The following is an 18,829-nucleotide window of genomic DNA, read 5'->3' as shown; positions in this document are numbered from 1 at the left end:
CAACAGAATTATACGTCTATACCACCTCTGTGTCGTCTTAGCAAACTATGGTACGTTTCAATGAGTAAATCTTCTCTGACAGTCATGTACTTATCCACCCATCCATTATCCGATACGCTTATCCTGCTCTCAGGGTCGTAGGGATGCTGGAGCCTATCCCAGCAGTCATTGGGCGGCAGGCAGGCAGGGAGACGCCCTGGATAGGCCACCAGGCCATCACACACACGCACACGTACACGCACACACACACCTAGGGGCAATTTAGTATGGCCGATTCACCTGACCTACATGTCTTTGGACTGTGGGAGAAAACTGGAGCACCCAGAGGAAACCCACGCAGACACGGGGAGAACACGCAAACTCCACACAGAGAACGACCCGGGACGACCACCAAGGTTGGACTACCCCGGGGCTCGAACCCAGGACCTTCTTGCTGTGAGGCGACCGTTCTAATCACTGCGCCACCGTGCCGCCCGTTATGTATATTGTAGCGAATTCAGGGGGGCAGCCGGGAACCACCGCAGCCGGGACACGAACCCGGGTCTCCCGCACCGCGGGCGACTACGTTAACCAGTCGACTAAAGGGTCCGACCCGTTAGCCAAGGGCTAGCGAGTCTATTTATCCGTGCACGTTACACTACCCCCCCCCTCCTCCTTCGGGAAGCGCGTCAGCATATCAGCTCCCTCACGCTTCTGGGCGCACGCGCTTCCGATGGCCTCACGGTCTCGCCATCCCACTTCTGACACCAATGTAGCGAATTCAGGGGGGCAACCGGGAACCGCCGCAGCCAGGACGCGAACCCGGATGATAGCCGTGACAAGAGAAACCTGGATTTTGAAGGACCCACATGAGTTCGTAAGGAAAGGGGGGGAACTTGGAGATGTACGATCGATCAGGATAACTAGAAGTGGGATAATTATCACTGAGTGTATATCAAAGCGTCAGAGATAGAACCCTTAAGATCGAGGCATTTGGAAGGTATCACTGTGTGACTCGCTTCCCACTCGGTTTACAGCAAAGAAGGGAGTGACAAGTGACGTGCTACTGAGGCTGAGCCATTTCAGAATGTTGCAGGTGTGTGTGAGGCAAGAAGAACCCAGATAGCATCCGGATGTGGGCCACTTCTGGCAATGATGTGGCACTGATGGTCTTCTTCTGGCCCTGACAAAATGGATGTGAGCCTGAAGTGGCCCATGTGGTAAATGGTGAATATGTCCCAAATATCACAAAACAAATATGGGCCACCTTTGGCAAACATGTGGCACATACAGCATTGCTATGGCTTGGTTCTGGCCTAGATCTGGCAAACAGGAGCAGGCCGCCTAAGTGCCATCATTCCACACGGTATGTGGGCCGGATGAAGTGTCGGGCGTGGGACGGGTCCGGGCCACAGCTATTTTGCTATCTGGGGCGTGCTCCATCTTCACTAGGCTCTCAAATGTCAAATCAAATGTCAGTGTGCTTTTTGTGTTCGTATACCAATCTAAAGGTATATATTTATCCACATGCAAAATATAAATGGAAAACATTCAGCTCAAATACACTGATGGGCCAGTTTCAGTGATACAATACCTCCTCTGTAATCAAACAGCAAGGCAACCATATACCAGCAAAGCTCTTTCTCAGCTGCACCCCCGTCTGCAAGAAACATCCAGTGCAGCTATCCATGTGGTCACTGTCACCATAGTAAACGTTTCTTATTTTCATCGAAATTTATTTCACCTGAAAGCGAACAACTAGGTTTGGCGCAAACCAACCCCTGGTATCACCACCTTGGTATCTATTGTATTCTTAAATCACGTCAGGACACAGCGCTGTCGCTCGACACAACCTCTCCGTGGCATTCTTTATTTAGACTGACACAGCATCAAAGGCAGACCCGATCAAACAACCCAGAGCCCGCAGGCATCACCAATCGATCCCAGCACAATAGAACAGCACCAAATCAAATGCAGCACTGTCGATGTGTGCATACATAACATTCCCCCCCCCCCCCCCGGCAGGATTTCAAACATGAAAGGTTGACACAAAGTCCTCTAGGTGGCCAGGGCGTAAACGTGTGCGAACAGGTCGCGGGGCGGCCTGAGGCTGGGCAGGCTGAGGTGGGGAGGGAGACGGCAGGGGAAGCTGAGGCCCAGAAATGTCTGGGGCCCGTGTAGGAGCTGCATGAAGCCCCGGGGCGTCTCGCCATGCTGAGGGAATGGCTATGGTTGTGTCACCAGCTGTGTGTGGCGGAGCTGACACCTTCCGTAGACGACTGGAGTGTCACTGAGTGCCATCGCTGAGGAGGTAAGTGGCTGGGCCCAGCTGACGGGTGACTTGGAGAGGAGAGGACCAGTATGAAGCCATTTTATTGTCCCTGTGGGGCCTGCGGACCCTGACCCAGTCTGACACATTGATGTCTGGCACCCTGGTTCGTTTTGACTGGTCAAACCGTTGCTTCATCCGCGTCTGCTGACGAGTGACTGAGGCTCTGACCCCAGAGGGAGGTGCCTGGGGTGTGGAGGGGCGGAGCCTGTCAAGGGGCATGCACAGTTCCCGGCCTAGCATGAGAGAGGCTGGGGAGACGCCTGTGGTCGAGTGCTGTGTGGCCCGATAGTGCAGCAGAGTGTGACGGATGGCCTGCGTGAAAGAGCACCCTTGGGCCATGTGTGCTCTGAGGCCGTTCTTCAGTGACTGGTGAAAACGTTCAACGCCGCCATTGGCCTGGGGGTGGTAGTACGCAGTGCGTATATGACGGATGCCCTTGCTGTCGAGATATGCAGTGAACTCAGCAGAGACCAGCTGAGGGCCGTTGTCAGTGGTGATGGCCTTTGGGAGGCCCCAGCGAGAGAAAAGAGAGTCCAGGAAGTCGATGATGATCTGTGAGGTCACAGTGCCGGAAGTGGTGAGTTCAGGTCATTTTGAGTGTAGATCGTAGGCGACCACCATGAAGCGTTGGTGGTGGGGAACTCCATGGATCTCACCACAAATGTCCAACTGCAGGTGTTCCCAGGGCTGAGAGGGCCAGGCGAGAGGTTGCAGGGGTGGGGGAGCCTGGTGGCCAGTCTTGCCACTCACAAGGCAGGCAGAACAGTCCTTCACCAGAGCCTCAATATCTCTGTCTATCCCCGGCCACCACACCAGGTCTCGGCAGCGCTGTTTCAGTTTCACAATGCCCAGGTGGCCTTCATGCGCCGTATTCAAAACACGTGCACGGAGAGCAGCTGGGACCACTGTGCAAAACCCACGTGCCACGCAGGTGTCGTTCCAGCAGGAGAGCTCCTGTCTGACTCGGGCGAACGCAGCCAGCTCCTCTGGGACCTTGTGAGGCCAGCCGTTCTGGATGTAGGTGCGGAGCTGGGAGAGGACAGGGTCCTGTTCGGAGGCTGCCCTCAGCTCCTGCAGAGAGACAGTGGCCTGGAGGGGTGTGTGTAGCATTTGGACAATGTCCTTTTCCACACAGTCAGTGTCCGTCTGTGGAGCTGAGGTGGAGACAGAGCGAGAGAGCAGGTCGGCGACAACATTGTCTCAGCCTGGGGTGAACTGCAGGCTGAAGTTGTACTGGCGGAGGTGGTCAGACCAGCGGTGCAGCCTCAGGGGTTTGTGGCCTGTCCCAGATGTGGACAGCAGCGCTGTCAGGGCCTGGTGATCTGTCCTGAGGGTGAAGGAGCGGCCATAGAGGTAGAGGTGCCACCTTTCACAAGCCCAGATACAGGCTAACGCCTCACGCTCACCCACGGAGTACCGCTGCTCGGTCAGGTTGAGGGCACGGGAGGCGAAGGCGATGGGCTTCTCCACACCATTCTGGATTTGAGACAGCACGGCCCCTATCGCTGTGGCTGATGCGTCACAGGTCACAAAGGTGGAGCTGGAGATGTCGAAGTGAGCCAACACTGGTGGTGAAGTCAGTTGAGTCTTGAGATCACGCACAGCGTCACTGCATGCCTTTGACCACACCCATGGCTCGTCCTTACGCAGCAGCTGGCGCAGGGGGGCTGTGGTCGCAGAGTACTGGGGAAGAAACCTCAGGTAGTAACTTGTCATACCCAGGAAGGAGGCGACCTGGGCGGCCGAGCTGGGCTCAGGGATGGCCTGAATGGCGTCCACGTTGGATTGTAGTGGAGTTACACCGCTCGCTGACAGCCGGAACCCCACGAAGTCGATGGCTGGCACAGAGAGGACACATTTCTCAGCACTGAGAGTTAGCTTGTGCTTGGACAGGGCTGCGAAGACCATGTTGAGGCGCTTGTCGTGGATTTCACTGGTGGGCCCGTGTACCACTATATCGTCCAGATAAATGGCCACGCCCAGTATGCCAGCCAGCACGGAGACCATGATTTTCTGGAAGCAGCTAGGGGCGGAGCTGAGACCGAAAGGCATCCTGGTGTAGCGAAACACTCCTGCATGTGTCACAAAGGCTGTGAGGTTTCGGCTGCTGGGGTGGAGGGGCACCTGTAAGTACCCCTGTCTGAGGTCGAGCTTGGAGAACACCTCAGAGCCATAGAACTGAGCAGTGAGTTCTTCTGAGGTGGGCAGTGGATACTTATCAGGGACCTCTGCCTTATTTACTGCACGTAGATCGACGCAGACACGCAGGCCCCCCGACTTCTTCTTAGCCACCACGAGGTTTGAGACCCAAGGTGACGCGTCCACCGGTTCAATGATGCCAGCTTCCAGCAGTTGTTGCAGCTCGGCGGAGACCCCATCACGGAGAGCCAACGGGATGCGGCGCAGTGGTTGGATGACAGATTTCACAGCAGGGTTGAGGAGAGGTTGATGGGTGAAGGCGGAGAGGCAGCCCAGCCCCATAAACAGCGATGGCCACTTCTGCTGCCAAGGTGTGGCGACAGTCAGGATTGCTGCCCCCCTTGTGTCTAAGAGGGAGAACCCCAGAGCGGAGAACAGGTCCAGGCCCATCAGGTTGGCCCCACGGCGTGCCACATGAAAAACTGCATTGGGCACCAGCTTGGTTCCATAGCGGACAGTCACTTGGAGAGAGCCAACCAGATCGATTTTGGAGTCACCATACCCACAGAGGACAGCTGAGGGTGCGGACAGTGGCAGTGAACCGAAAAATTGACTGTAGGTATCAACATTCAGGAGAGACACACTTGCACCGGTGTCCAACAGCAGGGGGATGCACACATCATTAATGTTGACTGTGCATGATTTGAATGACACTGGCGCAGAGCTCACCTTGTGAATGACGGCGGTTGAAGACTGGGGGGTGTGGCCCTCTGACCCAGCCGGGGAAGATCGACAGACGTTGGCAAAGTGATTGTGCTTACCGCAGCTACGGCATGTCTGGCCACGGGCAGGGCAGTTCTGAGCCCTTGAAACATGAGACCGAGACCCACAGTTACCACAGGACTGTTGAGGGCGGGGCCGAGAACGCCGTCGTTGCAGTTGCAAGACGTCCCCAGTGGAGTCGGCGCCCGCCTCGCTCTGGCTGGGTTGCGTCCCGAGGGGCAGCCGTGAGTAGAGGGAGGAGTCGTTGGCAGCTTGACTGGAGGTAGCCACTTGCTGTGTATTTAGCATAGCAGCATACTCAGCTGCTCCCTCAACCTGTAGTGCGATGGTAATTGCTCTGGACAGCAGCAGATCATCTTTTTCCAGCAGGAGAGTCTCACGCACCTTTGCGTTGTTGGTGTGTTCGATTAGCTGGTCGCAAACCATCTCGTCCTGAAGCGCGCCAAACTTGCATGAGCTAGCTAGCCCTCGCAAATTAGCTACGTACTGCCGCACAGACTCACCAGGCAGTTGGTGTCGCTGATGGAATATAAATCGCCGAAGGAGGGCGCTCTGTGGAGCAGCGAAATGGGTGCTCATAAGTCCCACAGCTTCGGCAAAGCTTGTGACGTTCCCCAGAGTCCCGAGCACACGATGACCCTCTGCTCCCAAGCAGTGTAGCAACAGAGCCGTCTTCCTAGCCTGGCTCACGTCGTCGAGCCCTAAGGCGATGATGTAATTTTCAAAACTATGTAGCCAGCGAGTCCATGGTACCAGAGGCTCACCAGGTAATGCCAGGAAGGGGGCAGGTGGTGGGAGAGAGATATCAGCCATCCTCGTCGCCAATATTGTATTTTTAAATCACGTCAGGACACAGCGCTGTCGCTCGACACAACCTCTCCGTGGCATTCTTTATTTAGACTGACAGCATCAAAGGCAGACCCGATCAAACAACCCAGAGCCCGCAGGCATCACCAATCGATCCCAGCACAATAGAACAGCACCAAATCAAATGCAGCACTGTCGATGTGTGCAGACATAACAGTATCACCAGCCTTACTGTCAAGTACGGCGATGCAGCATCATGACCACACTATAGAATTGCTTTTCCACAGGAGGGGGTGGAAAGGTTGTATGTCATCAAGGGCAGGATGGACAGAATCAAAAAGACAAATCATTGAAGAAAACCTGTTGGAGTCAGCGATATGATTTAGGGAAAAGATTCATATTAGGCAAGGACAGTGACCTAAATCACATAGCAAACATTACTAAGCAATGGCTTAAAAGAAAAAGGGTAACACTTTAGTATGGGGAACGTAGTCACCATTAATTAGGTGCTTATTAGCATGCAAATTAGCAACATATTGGCTCTTAATTGGTCATTATTACGTACTCATTAATGCCTTATTCTGCATGGCCTTGTTATACAACCAGTAAGCCATTAACTATGAGTTTTCCCTCTATAACCTCAGAAGTATTGCTTATTAGTAGTACCATCTCAATATGCTTTGCTTAGTATGGCCTTTATAAGGTGGTAGTACCACAAGAAGAGTTATTCTCCCTTACTAACACTTAATGAATATGGTCTGTTCTTACATAACAACACACAAAACTACAAGTGTTCATAGTGTTAAATTACTGTAAATTAAGTTTTTGTTACTTAGAATATGTTCCCCATACTAAAGTGACATCTTGATCATTACTAATTCACTAGTAATTAAGTTTTTTTATGTTCCCCATACTAAAGGGTTACCCAGAAAAAGTGGTACAATTCTGGAACGGCCCAGTCAAAGACCAGACTGAAATCTCCATGAAAATCTGTGGCGCCACCTTAAAATTGATGCTCACCGTCTAATTTGGCAGAGTCGGAACCGGAATCGAAGCTCATTTCAGATCGACATGACTGACGGCTGCCAAAGGCTTATCTATAAAGTGCCGACTCTGGCGAGGGGAGCACGTGCACGCCGAAGAGATTTCGCGCAGGAAGAACAATATTCTGCGCTGTGACGGGACAAAATGTGAAAAGGTTCAACAGTTTGAACACTTCCTAAGGGCAATAACCGCAGATGCACAATCAGCATCCACCCATGATCCAAGCCGCTTATCCCGGTCGGGGTAGCGGGGATGCGGGAGCCTATCCCAGCACGCGACGGGCGGCAGGCGGGGAGACACCCCCAGGCAGGCCGCCGGGACGTCACAGGGTCGACACATTCACACCTAGGATTCATAAAAATAGATACGCGAAGTCGTCCCCCAAATGTGTTGTTGTTGTTTTTTTTAAATGAAGTTAGATTATACTTGAAATCTTTAAAACTAATGACCGATACAGAAGCTCTAAAGATTTATGAGGTGTTAAGACATTTTCCCACTGAATCAGAAGACTGATATCCTTATTAATTCCCCCTTGCATGATGGACTACGTTTTAACCCAGCCACTGAGGATGCACAAGCCAGTGCATCCTTAGTGCCGGTCCCAAGCCCGGACAAATGGGGAGGGTTGCGTCAGGAAGGGCATCCGGCGTAAAATCTTTGCCAAATCAAATATGCGGATCATAAATAAGACTTACATACCGGATCGGTCGAGGCCCGGGTTACCAACGACCGCCACCGGTACTGTTAACCAGCAGGGTGTCGGTGGAAACTATGCTACTGTTGGGCGAAGGAGAAGGAGAGGAGGAAAGCATGTCCAGAGGCAGCTAGAGAGGAGGAAGGGTAGGCATGTGGAGGTGAGAGTTGGAACTTTGAATATTGGCACTATGACTGGTAAAGGGAGAGAACTGGCTGACATGATGGAAAGAAGAAAGGTAGGCATACTGTGTGTGCAAGAGACCAGGTGGAAGGGGAGTAAGGCCAGGAGTATCGGAGGTGGGTTCAAACTCTTCTACCATGGTGTGAATGGGAGGAGAAATGGGGTAGGGGTAATTCTGAAGGAAGAGTATGTCAAGAGCGTGCTGGAGGTGAAGAGAGTGTCAGACAGAGTGATGAGTATGAAGCTGGAAATTGAAGGTTTATTGCTGAATGTTATCAGCGCATATGCCCCGCAAGTTGGGTGTGAGATGGATGAAAAAGAAGAATTCTGGAGTGAGTTGGACGACATGGTGGAGAGGGTACCCAAGGAGGAGAGAGTGGTGATTGGAGCGGACTTCAATGGACATGTTGGTGAAGGGAACAGAGGTGATGAGGAGGTGATGGGAAAGTATGGAGTCAAGAAGAGAAATGTGGAAGGACAGATGGTGGTCGATTTTGCGAAAAGGATGGAAATGGCTGTGGTGAATACATATTTCAAGAAGAGGGAGGAACACAGGGTGACGTACAAGAGTGGAGGAAAGTGCACACAGGTGGACTATATCTTATGTAGAAGGCACCATCTAAAAGGGATTGGAGACTGCAAGGTGGTGACAGGGGAGAGCGTAGCCAGGCAGCATCGGATGGTGGTCTGTAGGATGACTTTGGAGACCACGAAGAGGAAGCGAGTGAAGACACAGCCGAAGATCAAATGGTGGAAGTTGAAGAAGGAAGACTGTTGTGTGGAGTTCAGGCAGGAGTTAAGACAGGCACTGGGTGGTAGTGAAGAGTTGCCAGATGGCTGGAAAACCACTGCAGAAATAGTGAGGGAGACAGCTAGGAAGGTACTTGGTGTGTCATCAGGACAGAGGAAGGAAGACAAGGAGACTTGGTGGTGGAATGAGGAAGTACAGCAAATTATACAGAGGAAAAGGTTGGCAAAGAAGAAGTGGGATAGTCAGAGAGATGAAGAAAGTAGACAGGAGTACAAGGAGATGCAGCGTAAAGCAAAGAGAGAGGTGGCAAAGGCAAAGGAAAAGGCGTATGGTGAGTTGTATGACAGATTAGACACTAAGGAAGGAGAAAAGGACTTGTACCGATTGGCTAGACAGAGGGACCAAGCTGCAAAGGATGTGCAGCAAGTTAGGGCGATCAAGGATAGAGATGGAAATGTGCTGACAAGCGAGGAGAGTGTGCTAAGAAGGTGGAAGGAGTACTTTGAGGGGCTGATGAATGAAGAAAATGAGAGAGAGAGAAGGTTGGATGATGTAGGGATAGTGAATCAGGAAGTTCAGCGGATTAGCAAGGAGGAAGTGAGGGCAGCTATGAAGAGGATGAAGAATGGAAAGGCAGTTGGTCCTGATGACATACCTGTGGAGGCATGGAGATGTTTAGGAGAGATGGCAGTGGAGTTTCTAACTAGATTGTTTAACACAATCCTGGAAAGTGAGAGGATGCCTGAGGAGTGGAGAAGAAGCATACTGGTACCGATTTTCAAGAACAAGGGCGATGTGCAGAACTGTAACAACTACAGAGGTATAAAGTTGATCAGCCACAGCATGAAGATTTGGGAAAGAGTAATAGAAGCTAGGTTAAGAGGAGAGGTGACGATCAGCGAGCAGCAGTATGGTTTCATGCCACGAAAGAGCACCACAGATGCGATGTTTGCTTTGAGAATGTTGATTGAGAAGTATAGAGAAGGCCAGAAAGAGTTGCACTGTGTCTTTGTAGATTTAGAGAAAGCTTATGACAGAGTACCGAGAGAGGAGGTGTGGTATTGTATGAGGAAGTCAGCAGTTGCAGAGAAGTATGTAGGAGTGGTGCAGGATTTGTATGAGGGAAGTGTGACAATGGTGAGGTGTGCGGTTGGAATGACGGATGGGTTCAAGGTGGAGGTGGGATTACATCAAGGATCGGCTCTTAGCCCTTTCTTGTTTGCAATGGTGATGGACAGGTTGACGGACAAGATCAGGCAGGAGTCTCCATGGACGATGATGTTCGCGGATGACATTGTGATCTGTAGTGAGAGTAGGGTGCAGGTTGAGGAGAGCCTGGAGAGGTGGAGGTATGCACTGGAGAGAAGAGGAATGAAAGTCAGTAGGAGCAAGACGGAATACCTATGCGTGAATGAGAGAGAGGACAGTGGAATGGTCAGGATGCAAGGAGTGGAGGTGACAAAGACATCTGAGTTTAAATACTTGGGGTCAACTGTCCAAAGTAACGGGGAGTGCAGTAGAGAGGTGAAAAAGAGAGTGCAGGCAGGTTGGAGTGGGTGGAGAAGAGTGTCAGGAGTGATTTGCGACAGAAGGGTACCAGCAAGAGTTAAAGGGAAAGTTTACAAGATGGTTGTGAGACCAGCTATGTTATATGGTTTGGAGACATTGGCACTGACGAAAAGACAGGAGGCGGAGCTGGAGGTGGCAGAGTTGAAGATGCTAAGATTTTCACTGGGAGTAACGAAGAAGGACAGGATTAGGAACGATTATATTAGAGGGACCGCTCAGGTTGGACGGTTTGGAGACAAAGCAAGAGAGGCAAGATTGAGATGGCTTGGACATGTGTGGAGGAGAGATGCTGAGTATATTGGGAGAAGGATGCTGAATATGGAGCTGCCAGAGAAGAGGAGAAGAGGAAGGCCAAAGAGGAGGTTTATGGATGTGGTGAGGGAAGACATGCAGGTGGCTGGTGTGACAGAGGAAGACGCAGAAGACAGGAAGAAATGGAAACGGATGATCCGCTGTGGCGACCCCTAACGGGAGCAGCCGAAAGTAGTAGTAGTAGTATGATGGACTACGTTTTATTATTTTCAATTAGTGTCCGTCATGTATTTAATTTGTTATTGTTTGTACCCTTATTTTCATAATACATTACCGTATACTGGTCACGTGACATTCCATCTCTATACACTTCCTGATATACTGTATAGAAATGTTTACATACTGTTCCCTTTGGCACTTTGGATATATCTATGTATTTTTTGGATGGAATGTATATTTGCCATGTTTGTTTTATAATGAACTTTCTTCAAGAATCTGTACATGAATATGCACAATGTTCAATAAAAATATTTAAAAAAAATAAAAATAAAACTCACACCTAGGGACCATTTTGGCCATTGTATTGTGCGCAGCAAGTGTGCGTACGAACAAAGACAGTCATCATAATAAAGTAATACGATAAAAATGATTTGTTGAAGGAAACCCCCCCCCCAAAAAAAGCTCCGGGTCGAAACTAAACTCGGTTGTTTAAAATGCTGCGCAAAGGGGCGGCGCAGTTCCTGGAGCGCTTTTGGTTACGTCACTGGTCCCGCCCTCTCTCTAGCGCGCTCTTCTGTCGCGACTGTCTTTTCAGAGCGGGATGTTGTTTGGGGGGTGTTTTACGACAGGTGTAAATCAATTACTTTACGGCATTGAACATGGCTGCCGAGTTTAGCGGTGTGTTGCAGTTGGCGGATCTCGACGATTTCATCACGCCGTCTCAGGTAGGGGAAACGTGTTGTTATTACATCGTATTTAACGGGAATAAAAACTCCGTTAAACGTTGAGAATCACGGTACAGCCGTTGCCTTAATGGCTGCGCCAGTACGCGTACCTTCATCCCGTTGAGTGACTCGCGTGGTGTCAGTAGCCAACTGCGCACAAGTAATTCCCAGTGGTTAGCGTCTGATGTAATCTAATGTCACACCGTTTAAAGTGTGTGTAAATTAAATTGTTTTTCCTGGTTTAAAATGTGTTTTTTTATGCGTTTCAAAATCCCCTGCTAGTGGCTGAAGGGCATTTACCGTCCCAGAGTGTTATGCCGCTCGTGCTCCACCGGCACACATAGCCCGTTCCCTAACGGCGGTGTGTGCCGCCTGAAAGTGGGCTCGTTCTACGAGCACTGCCGTAAATGTCTATTTTTTCCCCCTTTCTGTCTTCATTGACAAAGCCGGCGTCACATAGCGCCGTAAATCAAGGAGTGTGTACGGTTCTGTCGTCCGTTCTCTTGTTGGGATGTGTGCGATGACTTTGAAATGACAGTAGTGATCACATATTGTAGCGAAGTCGCTACCCCGTCACAATGGTGCCGAGTGTCCTGTTTTACCCATCAGGCACTGCGTGCAGATGGTCAGTCGTTATTAAATGTTTTGTAAGTGTTTTATGTGGTTTTATTGTTGATGCGATTACTGTTTGTTGTGGTGTAATTGTAGTTGTCGTTCTGTTGTGTTGCGTAACCTTGGAACTGAAACCCTGAACAACTTTGTTGTTCGTGGAGTAGATGACCCCCCCATGTATTGCGTCACATTGCTGTAAGTTCTTGTTTCTGCGCGAGTTCAACAAAGGGGCTGCAAAGTTACCTTTGTTGAACTCCCGCAGAAACTTCGCTACAATATATCTCGCCGATCTACCCAAAGCTAATTGTAGAGCTCGCCTTAGCTAGCACCGTAGCCAGTCGGACCAATTCACAGCAGAGATTTAGAGCCAACGAACCAAGTAACACCTGTATGTGCCATTTTTAATTTAGTCGAACGCGATCGCACGTTGCGTCACGCGATCGCACATTGCATCACGCGATCACACGTTGCATCACGCGATCGCACGTTGCGTCACGCGATCGCACGTTGCATCATATAGAGCTCCACGTCGCGGAACGTGTGTATGGCATTTATTATTCATCATTCATACTTTGAACGAGTAACCGGTTGCTATCATCGTGGCACGGGACGGTTTCTACCGGCATAGGCATGGTTGGTTTAGACGTCGGGGTATTTTCCTCACTCGTCTATCTCGGAATAGCCCGAAATGACGACGAAACGGTCTCTGCTGGCGCGACACAAGCGGAATACGCCGCTGGGGGGCGGCATATTCCGCTTAACCACTAGTGGCGCACCATGAGCTACTTTCCGATTCGCTGCTGTTGGGTTATTTTGTATCGGGCCGCAGTAGAATTCATTTTAATGAAGTAGTGTTCGGGGGTCGACTGATCGCAGAAGTGTACGGTGAGCCAGTAACGGGAGGGTCGTTTGTTCGAATCCCAAAAATACTGGCAGGATGAAGCTGGGTTTGGCTTGTGGGTTGGTTGGTTAGATCAAGACTAGAGATGTGGGTGCTTTGTGGCACTTCATTCCAGTTGCCCCAGGCAACGCTATTTGTGGCTGATGTTGGATGTCAAATGCTGGGCAACATAGGCAGAAAAAGGACCAATTTCTGTTCAAACAAATGGACCAATAAAATATAAGCTGTTCTCTAAATTGTATTTTCCAGGCATGCGTTAAACCAGTTAAACTGGAGAAAAAACCAGGCAAATCCCTTGCCAAAATTCAGATCGAAGATGATGGCAGTTATTTCCAAGTCAGCCAGGTGAGTATGGGTGGGCATTTCTGATTTTTACTCACCCCCCCCCCATGAAGTAGTCAACCTGCAACATGACTTTTTTGTGTTTGTAGGATGGTGGGAGACAAAAGCTGGAGAAAGCAAAGATTACTTTGAATGATTGTCTGGCCTGCAGTGGCTGTATCACTTCAGCCGAGAGCGTCTTAATCACACAGCAGAGCCATGATGAATTGTTTAGAGTGCTACACAACAACAAGGTAAATGTGTGCGCATCCCCACATTCACATACACGTTGAAATTTTGGCGTAATGGTGATAGTAAAGTTTGATTGTATGTTCACATGTGCACCTCCTTTGCCTATCTGCCTCCCCCAGCAGGTCAGTACTACAGAGCAGAAGGTTGTTGTGGTGTCATTGTCCCCTCAATCTAGAGCGTCTCTTGCGGCTCGCTTTGGCCTGAGCAGCAGTGAAGCAGGCAGAAGGCTTACTTCTTTCTTCAAAGGCCTTGGTGAATAGGAGTTCATATTCTTTGCAGTCGTGCATAAATCATACATTTCACATAGCACTGAACCACAAGAAGATGACTTAAAAAACATGCAATGCCATTTTAGGATAATGCACCTTATTAAGAGATCATAGACCTATGAAATTTCATGAAGTACTGAACGCTGTATTGGAAGGACTTATGATGTTGGCGTTTCAGGGGTTCACCATGTGTTTGACACTGGCTTTAGCCGGACATTCAGCCTGCTAGAGAGCCAGAGGGAATTTATAGAGCGTTTCCAGAGGAAGGAGTATGACAAGAAGTCCCTGCCCATGATGACATCTGCTTGTCCAGGTATTCCACATTCAATTCTTGTGTGTGTGTTTTTCAAATGTGCTGTCGGTGAATTCTTTCTCCAATGGCCAATATCAGTGATCATAATGAACAGCAGGAATTGCGATATCGGCAGCCGTCACTTTGAGCAATGGTGGCCCACAAAGACACAATTTTGTAAGCTGGACAGTTATCTTGTAAAACACTGTACAATATTTATAACTTACCACACATGGATATATATTTAATAACAGCATTCTTACCTGTCCTAAAGTAGCATGCCAGCTTGGCATTGGTTTTCATGCCTTTAAAGTAGCAAAGTTTTCACCACCTCTCAAAAACGATTGGCATAATTATATTTATTCTTTTTCTTTTTTTTGTCAAAGTAATTGATTATATTCTGGACACAGTAAAATTTCTTAAAACTGTCAAAGCACTGCAAAAACTTGTAGGGTTTAATTTATTAGATGAAAAATTATCATTAAAGAAAGCATGCCACCACCTTAAGAAATATAGCACCTGTTCACAAGAAAGGGAAGGACACGAAACTAACATAATTGAATCACAGGGTATTATTAGTTTCATTCTATCCATCCCATTTGTTTGTTTTTCTGATTCTTTTCCCTATGCAGACTAAGTTTTGGGTCTTTAAAACATAAAGTTTTGCCATAGCAATTTGCCTACACCTGTTTGTGTGTGAAGCCTACTTAAACTACAATTCAAATAAATTGCTTTGGAATGAAAGAGCTCTGGTATCGGTAGATATCCAAATTCAGGTATGGGGATCGGAACTGAAAAAAAGTGGATCGGTGCATCTGTAATTAAATGTGTTGTGCCTTTGTTAACTCAGGTTGGATTTGCTATGCGGAGAAGACCCATGGGGATTTCATTCTTCCATATATCAGTTCTACTCGCTCTCCCCAGCAAATGATGGGTTCCCTTGTAAAAGGCTACTTTGCTGAACAGAAGGTAGGGAAGGATAAAGAGGTCAACTGATAAAGTCCATTTGATGGATGATAAAGTGGCACCTGATATGATAGAATTTCTTCAGGTTTTGATGAATGGACAGGACCAGACATTGACTTATCATAGGTTATATGGCTTATAACAATTTTCAGGTTTGTTTAGCAACTCTTATCAAAAATGGCAAATTTAGAATTACCACTTGAAAAATAGGATGCCCAATATTGGTGGTTAACTGTTGAAGAACCCATATAGAAATATGACTATAAAAAGATGGATTTCCATCTCATCCAACACAAATATTACTGTCAGTTATATTTTTTGTTGGGCATTCCTGCTCTTTGTTAAATGGAACCCTCCTGAATATATGTACTCACATCTACAGAGTACATCTTAATTTGTCTCCTGATGATAAATGAAAGATAAATGTGCTTTTGTGTCAGGGGTTGACTCCTCAGCAGATCTACCATGTGGCTGTGATGCCCTGCCCTGATAAGAAATTGGAGGCCTCAAGGCCAGACTTCTACTTGAATGGAGAAGAAACAAAAGAGGTGGACTGTGTCATCACCTCAGGTAAGTAGCCTAAGGTCGCTTTCACACCTTGGCTGATTGCTTCTGTCCGAACCCAAAATTATTTTGTCAGTTTGTTTTTTCATCATTAGCTGGTTTGTTTTCACACAAGAGTAAAAGTTCTACTGAATGGGCGTCCGGGTAGCGTAGCGGTCTATTCCGTTGCCTACCAACACGGGGATCGCCGGTTCGAATCCCCGTGTTACCTCCGGCTTGGTCAGGCGTCCCTACAGACACAATTGGCCGTGTCTGCGGGTGGGAAGCCGGATGTGGGTATGGGTCCTGGTTGCTGCACAAGCACCTCGTCTGGTTGGTTGGGGCACCTGTTCGGAGGGAGGGGGAACTGGGGGGGAATAGCGTGATCCTCCCACGCTACGTCCCCCTGGTGAAACTCCTCACTGTCAGGTGAAAAGAAGCAGCTGGCGATTCCACATGTATGGGAGGAAGCATGTGGTAGTCTGCAGCCCTCCCCGAATCAGCAGAGGGGGTGGAGCAGCAACCGGGATGGCTCAGAAAAAAAGGGTTATGGCCAGAGTACAATTGGGGAGAAAAAAAAGGGGGGGGATTCTACTGAACAGTGTTGGGGGTAACGCATTACTTTTATAACATATTACCCCCAACAGTGTAATGCGTTACTTTTGTAACGTGTTACAGGAAGTTATTACTTTTAGCAGTAACGAAGTAATGTCATGCGCTTCTAATGGGATTTCCGTAATATCATTACAGTTATAATATCAAGTAACGCGTTATCACCCAACATATATCAGGCATGGACGCGGCGCGTCACGTAGGCGGGACAGAGCGCGTTTTTTTGGATGGACCGGCCAGCGGGGCCAGCCCTACAAACGCAAATGTCTGTCAGGTGACCAACGATGGTTCCAGCTAGCAGCGACCAATGACCTCACTGAAGTTACACGATTAGTCGGCCAACCAACGACATCGCTGGTAAAGCAGAAGTGGGAATTTCCCTTTTGGCCATGAATCAGCGCCGCGGTTCGCACACTAATGATTGTGCTGCTCCTGAATACCACTGAAACGCCTCAGTGGAAAAAAACAGCTTCCACGTGTCACAGGGTAGACGGGTCCCTGGTTCAGAAATAACCCTCCAATTGGCACAAGTGCAAGCCGCATGAGATGCTGAAGGCGTGTGCACGTTAGCTATTACTTTGCTCTGTGTGTCATTATAGGGGAGGTTCTGAAGATGTTGGAGGAAGAGAAAGTGTCTCTATGTGATGTGGAGCCTGCACCCTTTGATCCAATGTGAGCACGATGTTTTGGAGTGCCTTTTTTATTTAATATAACCTACTATCAAATCAAACAGGTAGGAATTAAGGAATTAATGAAGCAATGTTTTGTGCCATCTCAGTCTTAAATAAGCCAAATAGGGGGATTTTGTGGGTAATGTTAGTGTAGATTCATGATATATTTAACATTAAAACGAGATCATGTAAAGGGTGAAAGGCACACTTACCCCCTATTGGGGGTACTGGGTTTAAGTAGGCTTATATATAAAAATCAAACAAAAATGCCAAATTTATAACTGAAACAATGTCCTTCTCAACAACTCCATTATGAATGCAGGTTCAGCAGTGTGCGTGGGGATGACTTACTGAGCCATGCAGGGAGTGGTTCAGGTGGCTACCTCCACCATGTCTTCATCAGCGCTGCCAAGCAGTTGTTTGGAGAGGAGTTGAAGGAACTCAAATACAAGACTCTCAGGTAAGCGTGGCTCAGTTGTATGGCTCACCTGGAGGTAGGAGCAACAGAATACACAGCGCATCTGGTTTGACTACATCAAACCCTAACCGTTTCAGGCGCATGAATAATTTTTAGTAATTTGGAACAAAGATTTATATGCATCCTCACTCTAAGCCAAGCTTGAAGATGGTATAAATGAAAAGCAGTTCAGTCACTAATGAAGTTGTGCTAACGCCCCACTCAACCTATCCACTCCAAAGGAACAAGGACTTCCAGGAGGTGACCCTGGAAAAAGATGGAGTGGTTGTACTGTGCTTTGCTTCCACCTATGGATTCCGTAACATTCAGAACCTTGTGCAGAAACTCAAGAGAGGCAAATCGCCTTACCAGTTTGTAGAGGTCATGGCCTGTCCATCAGGTGAGGAAAACGTCAATGACAATGTTGATTCAGCTTGTTTCAAGTGTTCATGCATGCAAGCCACCCTGTGATATCAAGTAGACCATCAACCCGGTGTGTTTTCCCCCTTGCTTATATATCAGGCTGTTTGAATGGAGGTGGCCAGTTGAAGCCCATACCTAATCAGAGCAGCAAGGAGCTGCTGCAGAAGGTCGAGGAGCTCTACAAAGCAGAGCAGTCTCTGACACCAGAGGATGACGTAAGAGTGGCCGAGCTCTACCTATCCTGGCTACACACTATCGGGGAGGAGAGAGCCAGAAAGCTGCTGCACACACAGTACCATGCTGTGGAGAAGCTCACCAATGGCCTTGCTGTTAAGTGGTGAAAAAAGAACGGGAAGAAAACGAGCCATCCGCCATGTGAAAAATCTATGATTCTACTGTCCTAGGTCAAACGAGGGGCTGCAAATCCAAAACTTGACTGTCGGCTTTGTTGGTGTTTTTTTTTTTCCCCAAATGCTTACCACAAATCCGTCCAAACATGTACTGACACTTTCTGTCTTTGTCTCCTGTCTTTCTCTCTCTTTGTTTAGAGAGAAGGGGTTTTGTGGGCAGAATCGCAGAAAAGAGGGTTTGTTCTGACAGCTCCCCTCTTTCCCATTCTCATGCCAAGGGGCTGTCTGCCCGGTCACACAGCGCACAACTTCCACGGTATTATATCACAGCTTATAGACATGCCAAACCATGGCAGATGAAATATGGTGTGATAATTATGTTCACTCTTGGGCTACTGATTGAATATTCTCTTCATGATTTTAAAGCCCATTCTTCAAATGCACTGAAAATAATGTACTACACATTTGCACATTTCCAATATGTTTAGTTATACCACACAGAATAAAGTATTGTAATCATTCCTGCCTTATGAGAAACTATGGTGTTAATATATTTTGATCCATAAATATAACTTAACTGTTGCCGGTTTTATGAGAGTAATTTTTCTTTTTGAAAAATGAGTTTGCATACAGTATCAGATATACTGACTTACTCGTGTCCTTGAGCAATTATAAACTTGTGC

The 18,829-nt window shown here is 48.4% G+C and overlaps 1 protein-coding gene across 1 annotated transcript; it reads left to right on the top strand.

Moving 5' to 3' along the window:
• Positions 1-11,396: 11,396 nt before the first annotated feature.
• Positions 11,397-18,141, top strand: narfl (nuclear prelamin A recognition factor-like). Its single transcript, XM_056288755.1, has 11 exons — positions 11,397-11,477; positions 13,240-13,335; positions 13,422-13,565; positions 13,683-13,815; positions 14,011-14,145; positions 14,975-15,093; positions 15,531-15,660; positions 16,845-16,917; positions 17,239-17,376; positions 17,616-17,773; positions 17,896-18,141. Exons 1-11 carry the CDS (start codon positions 11,412-11,414, stop codon positions 18,135-18,137), a joined length of 1,434 nt encoding a protein of 477 aa, XP_056144730.1. The 5' UTR covers positions 11,397-11,411; the 3' UTR covers positions 18,138-18,141.
• Positions 18,142-18,829: the final 688 nt, after the last annotated feature.

The sequence above is a fragment of the Lampris incognitus genome, chromosome 10 (assembly GCF_029633865.1).
Source record: "Lampris incognitus isolate fLamInc1 chromosome 10, fLamInc1.hap2, whole genome shotgun sequence".
Taxonomy (NCBI): domain Eukaryota; kingdom Metazoa; phylum Chordata; class Actinopteri; order Lampriformes; family Lampridae; genus Lampris; species Lampris incognitus.
The sequence above is the reverse complement of the archived record's forward strand: the minus strand, read 5'-3'. Positions and strand labels throughout refer to the sequence as shown.

What these genes read in the sequence shown, in the direction of transcription:
- narfl (XM_056288755.1), top strand. Translation starts at nt 11,412, where the DNA reads ATGGCTGCCGAGTTTAGCGGTGTGTTGCAGTTGGCGGATCTCGACGAT. An exon ending in GGACTGTGTCATCACCTCAG is followed by an intron (nt 15,661 to 16,844) that starts GTAAGTAGCCTA and finishes GTGTCATTATAG; the next exon opens with GGGAGGTTCTGAAGATGTTG. An exon ending in CTCAAATACAAGACTCTCAG is followed by an intron (nt 17,377 to 17,615) that starts GTAAGCGTGGCT and finishes TCCACTCCAAAG; the next exon opens with GAACAAGGACTTCCAGGAGG.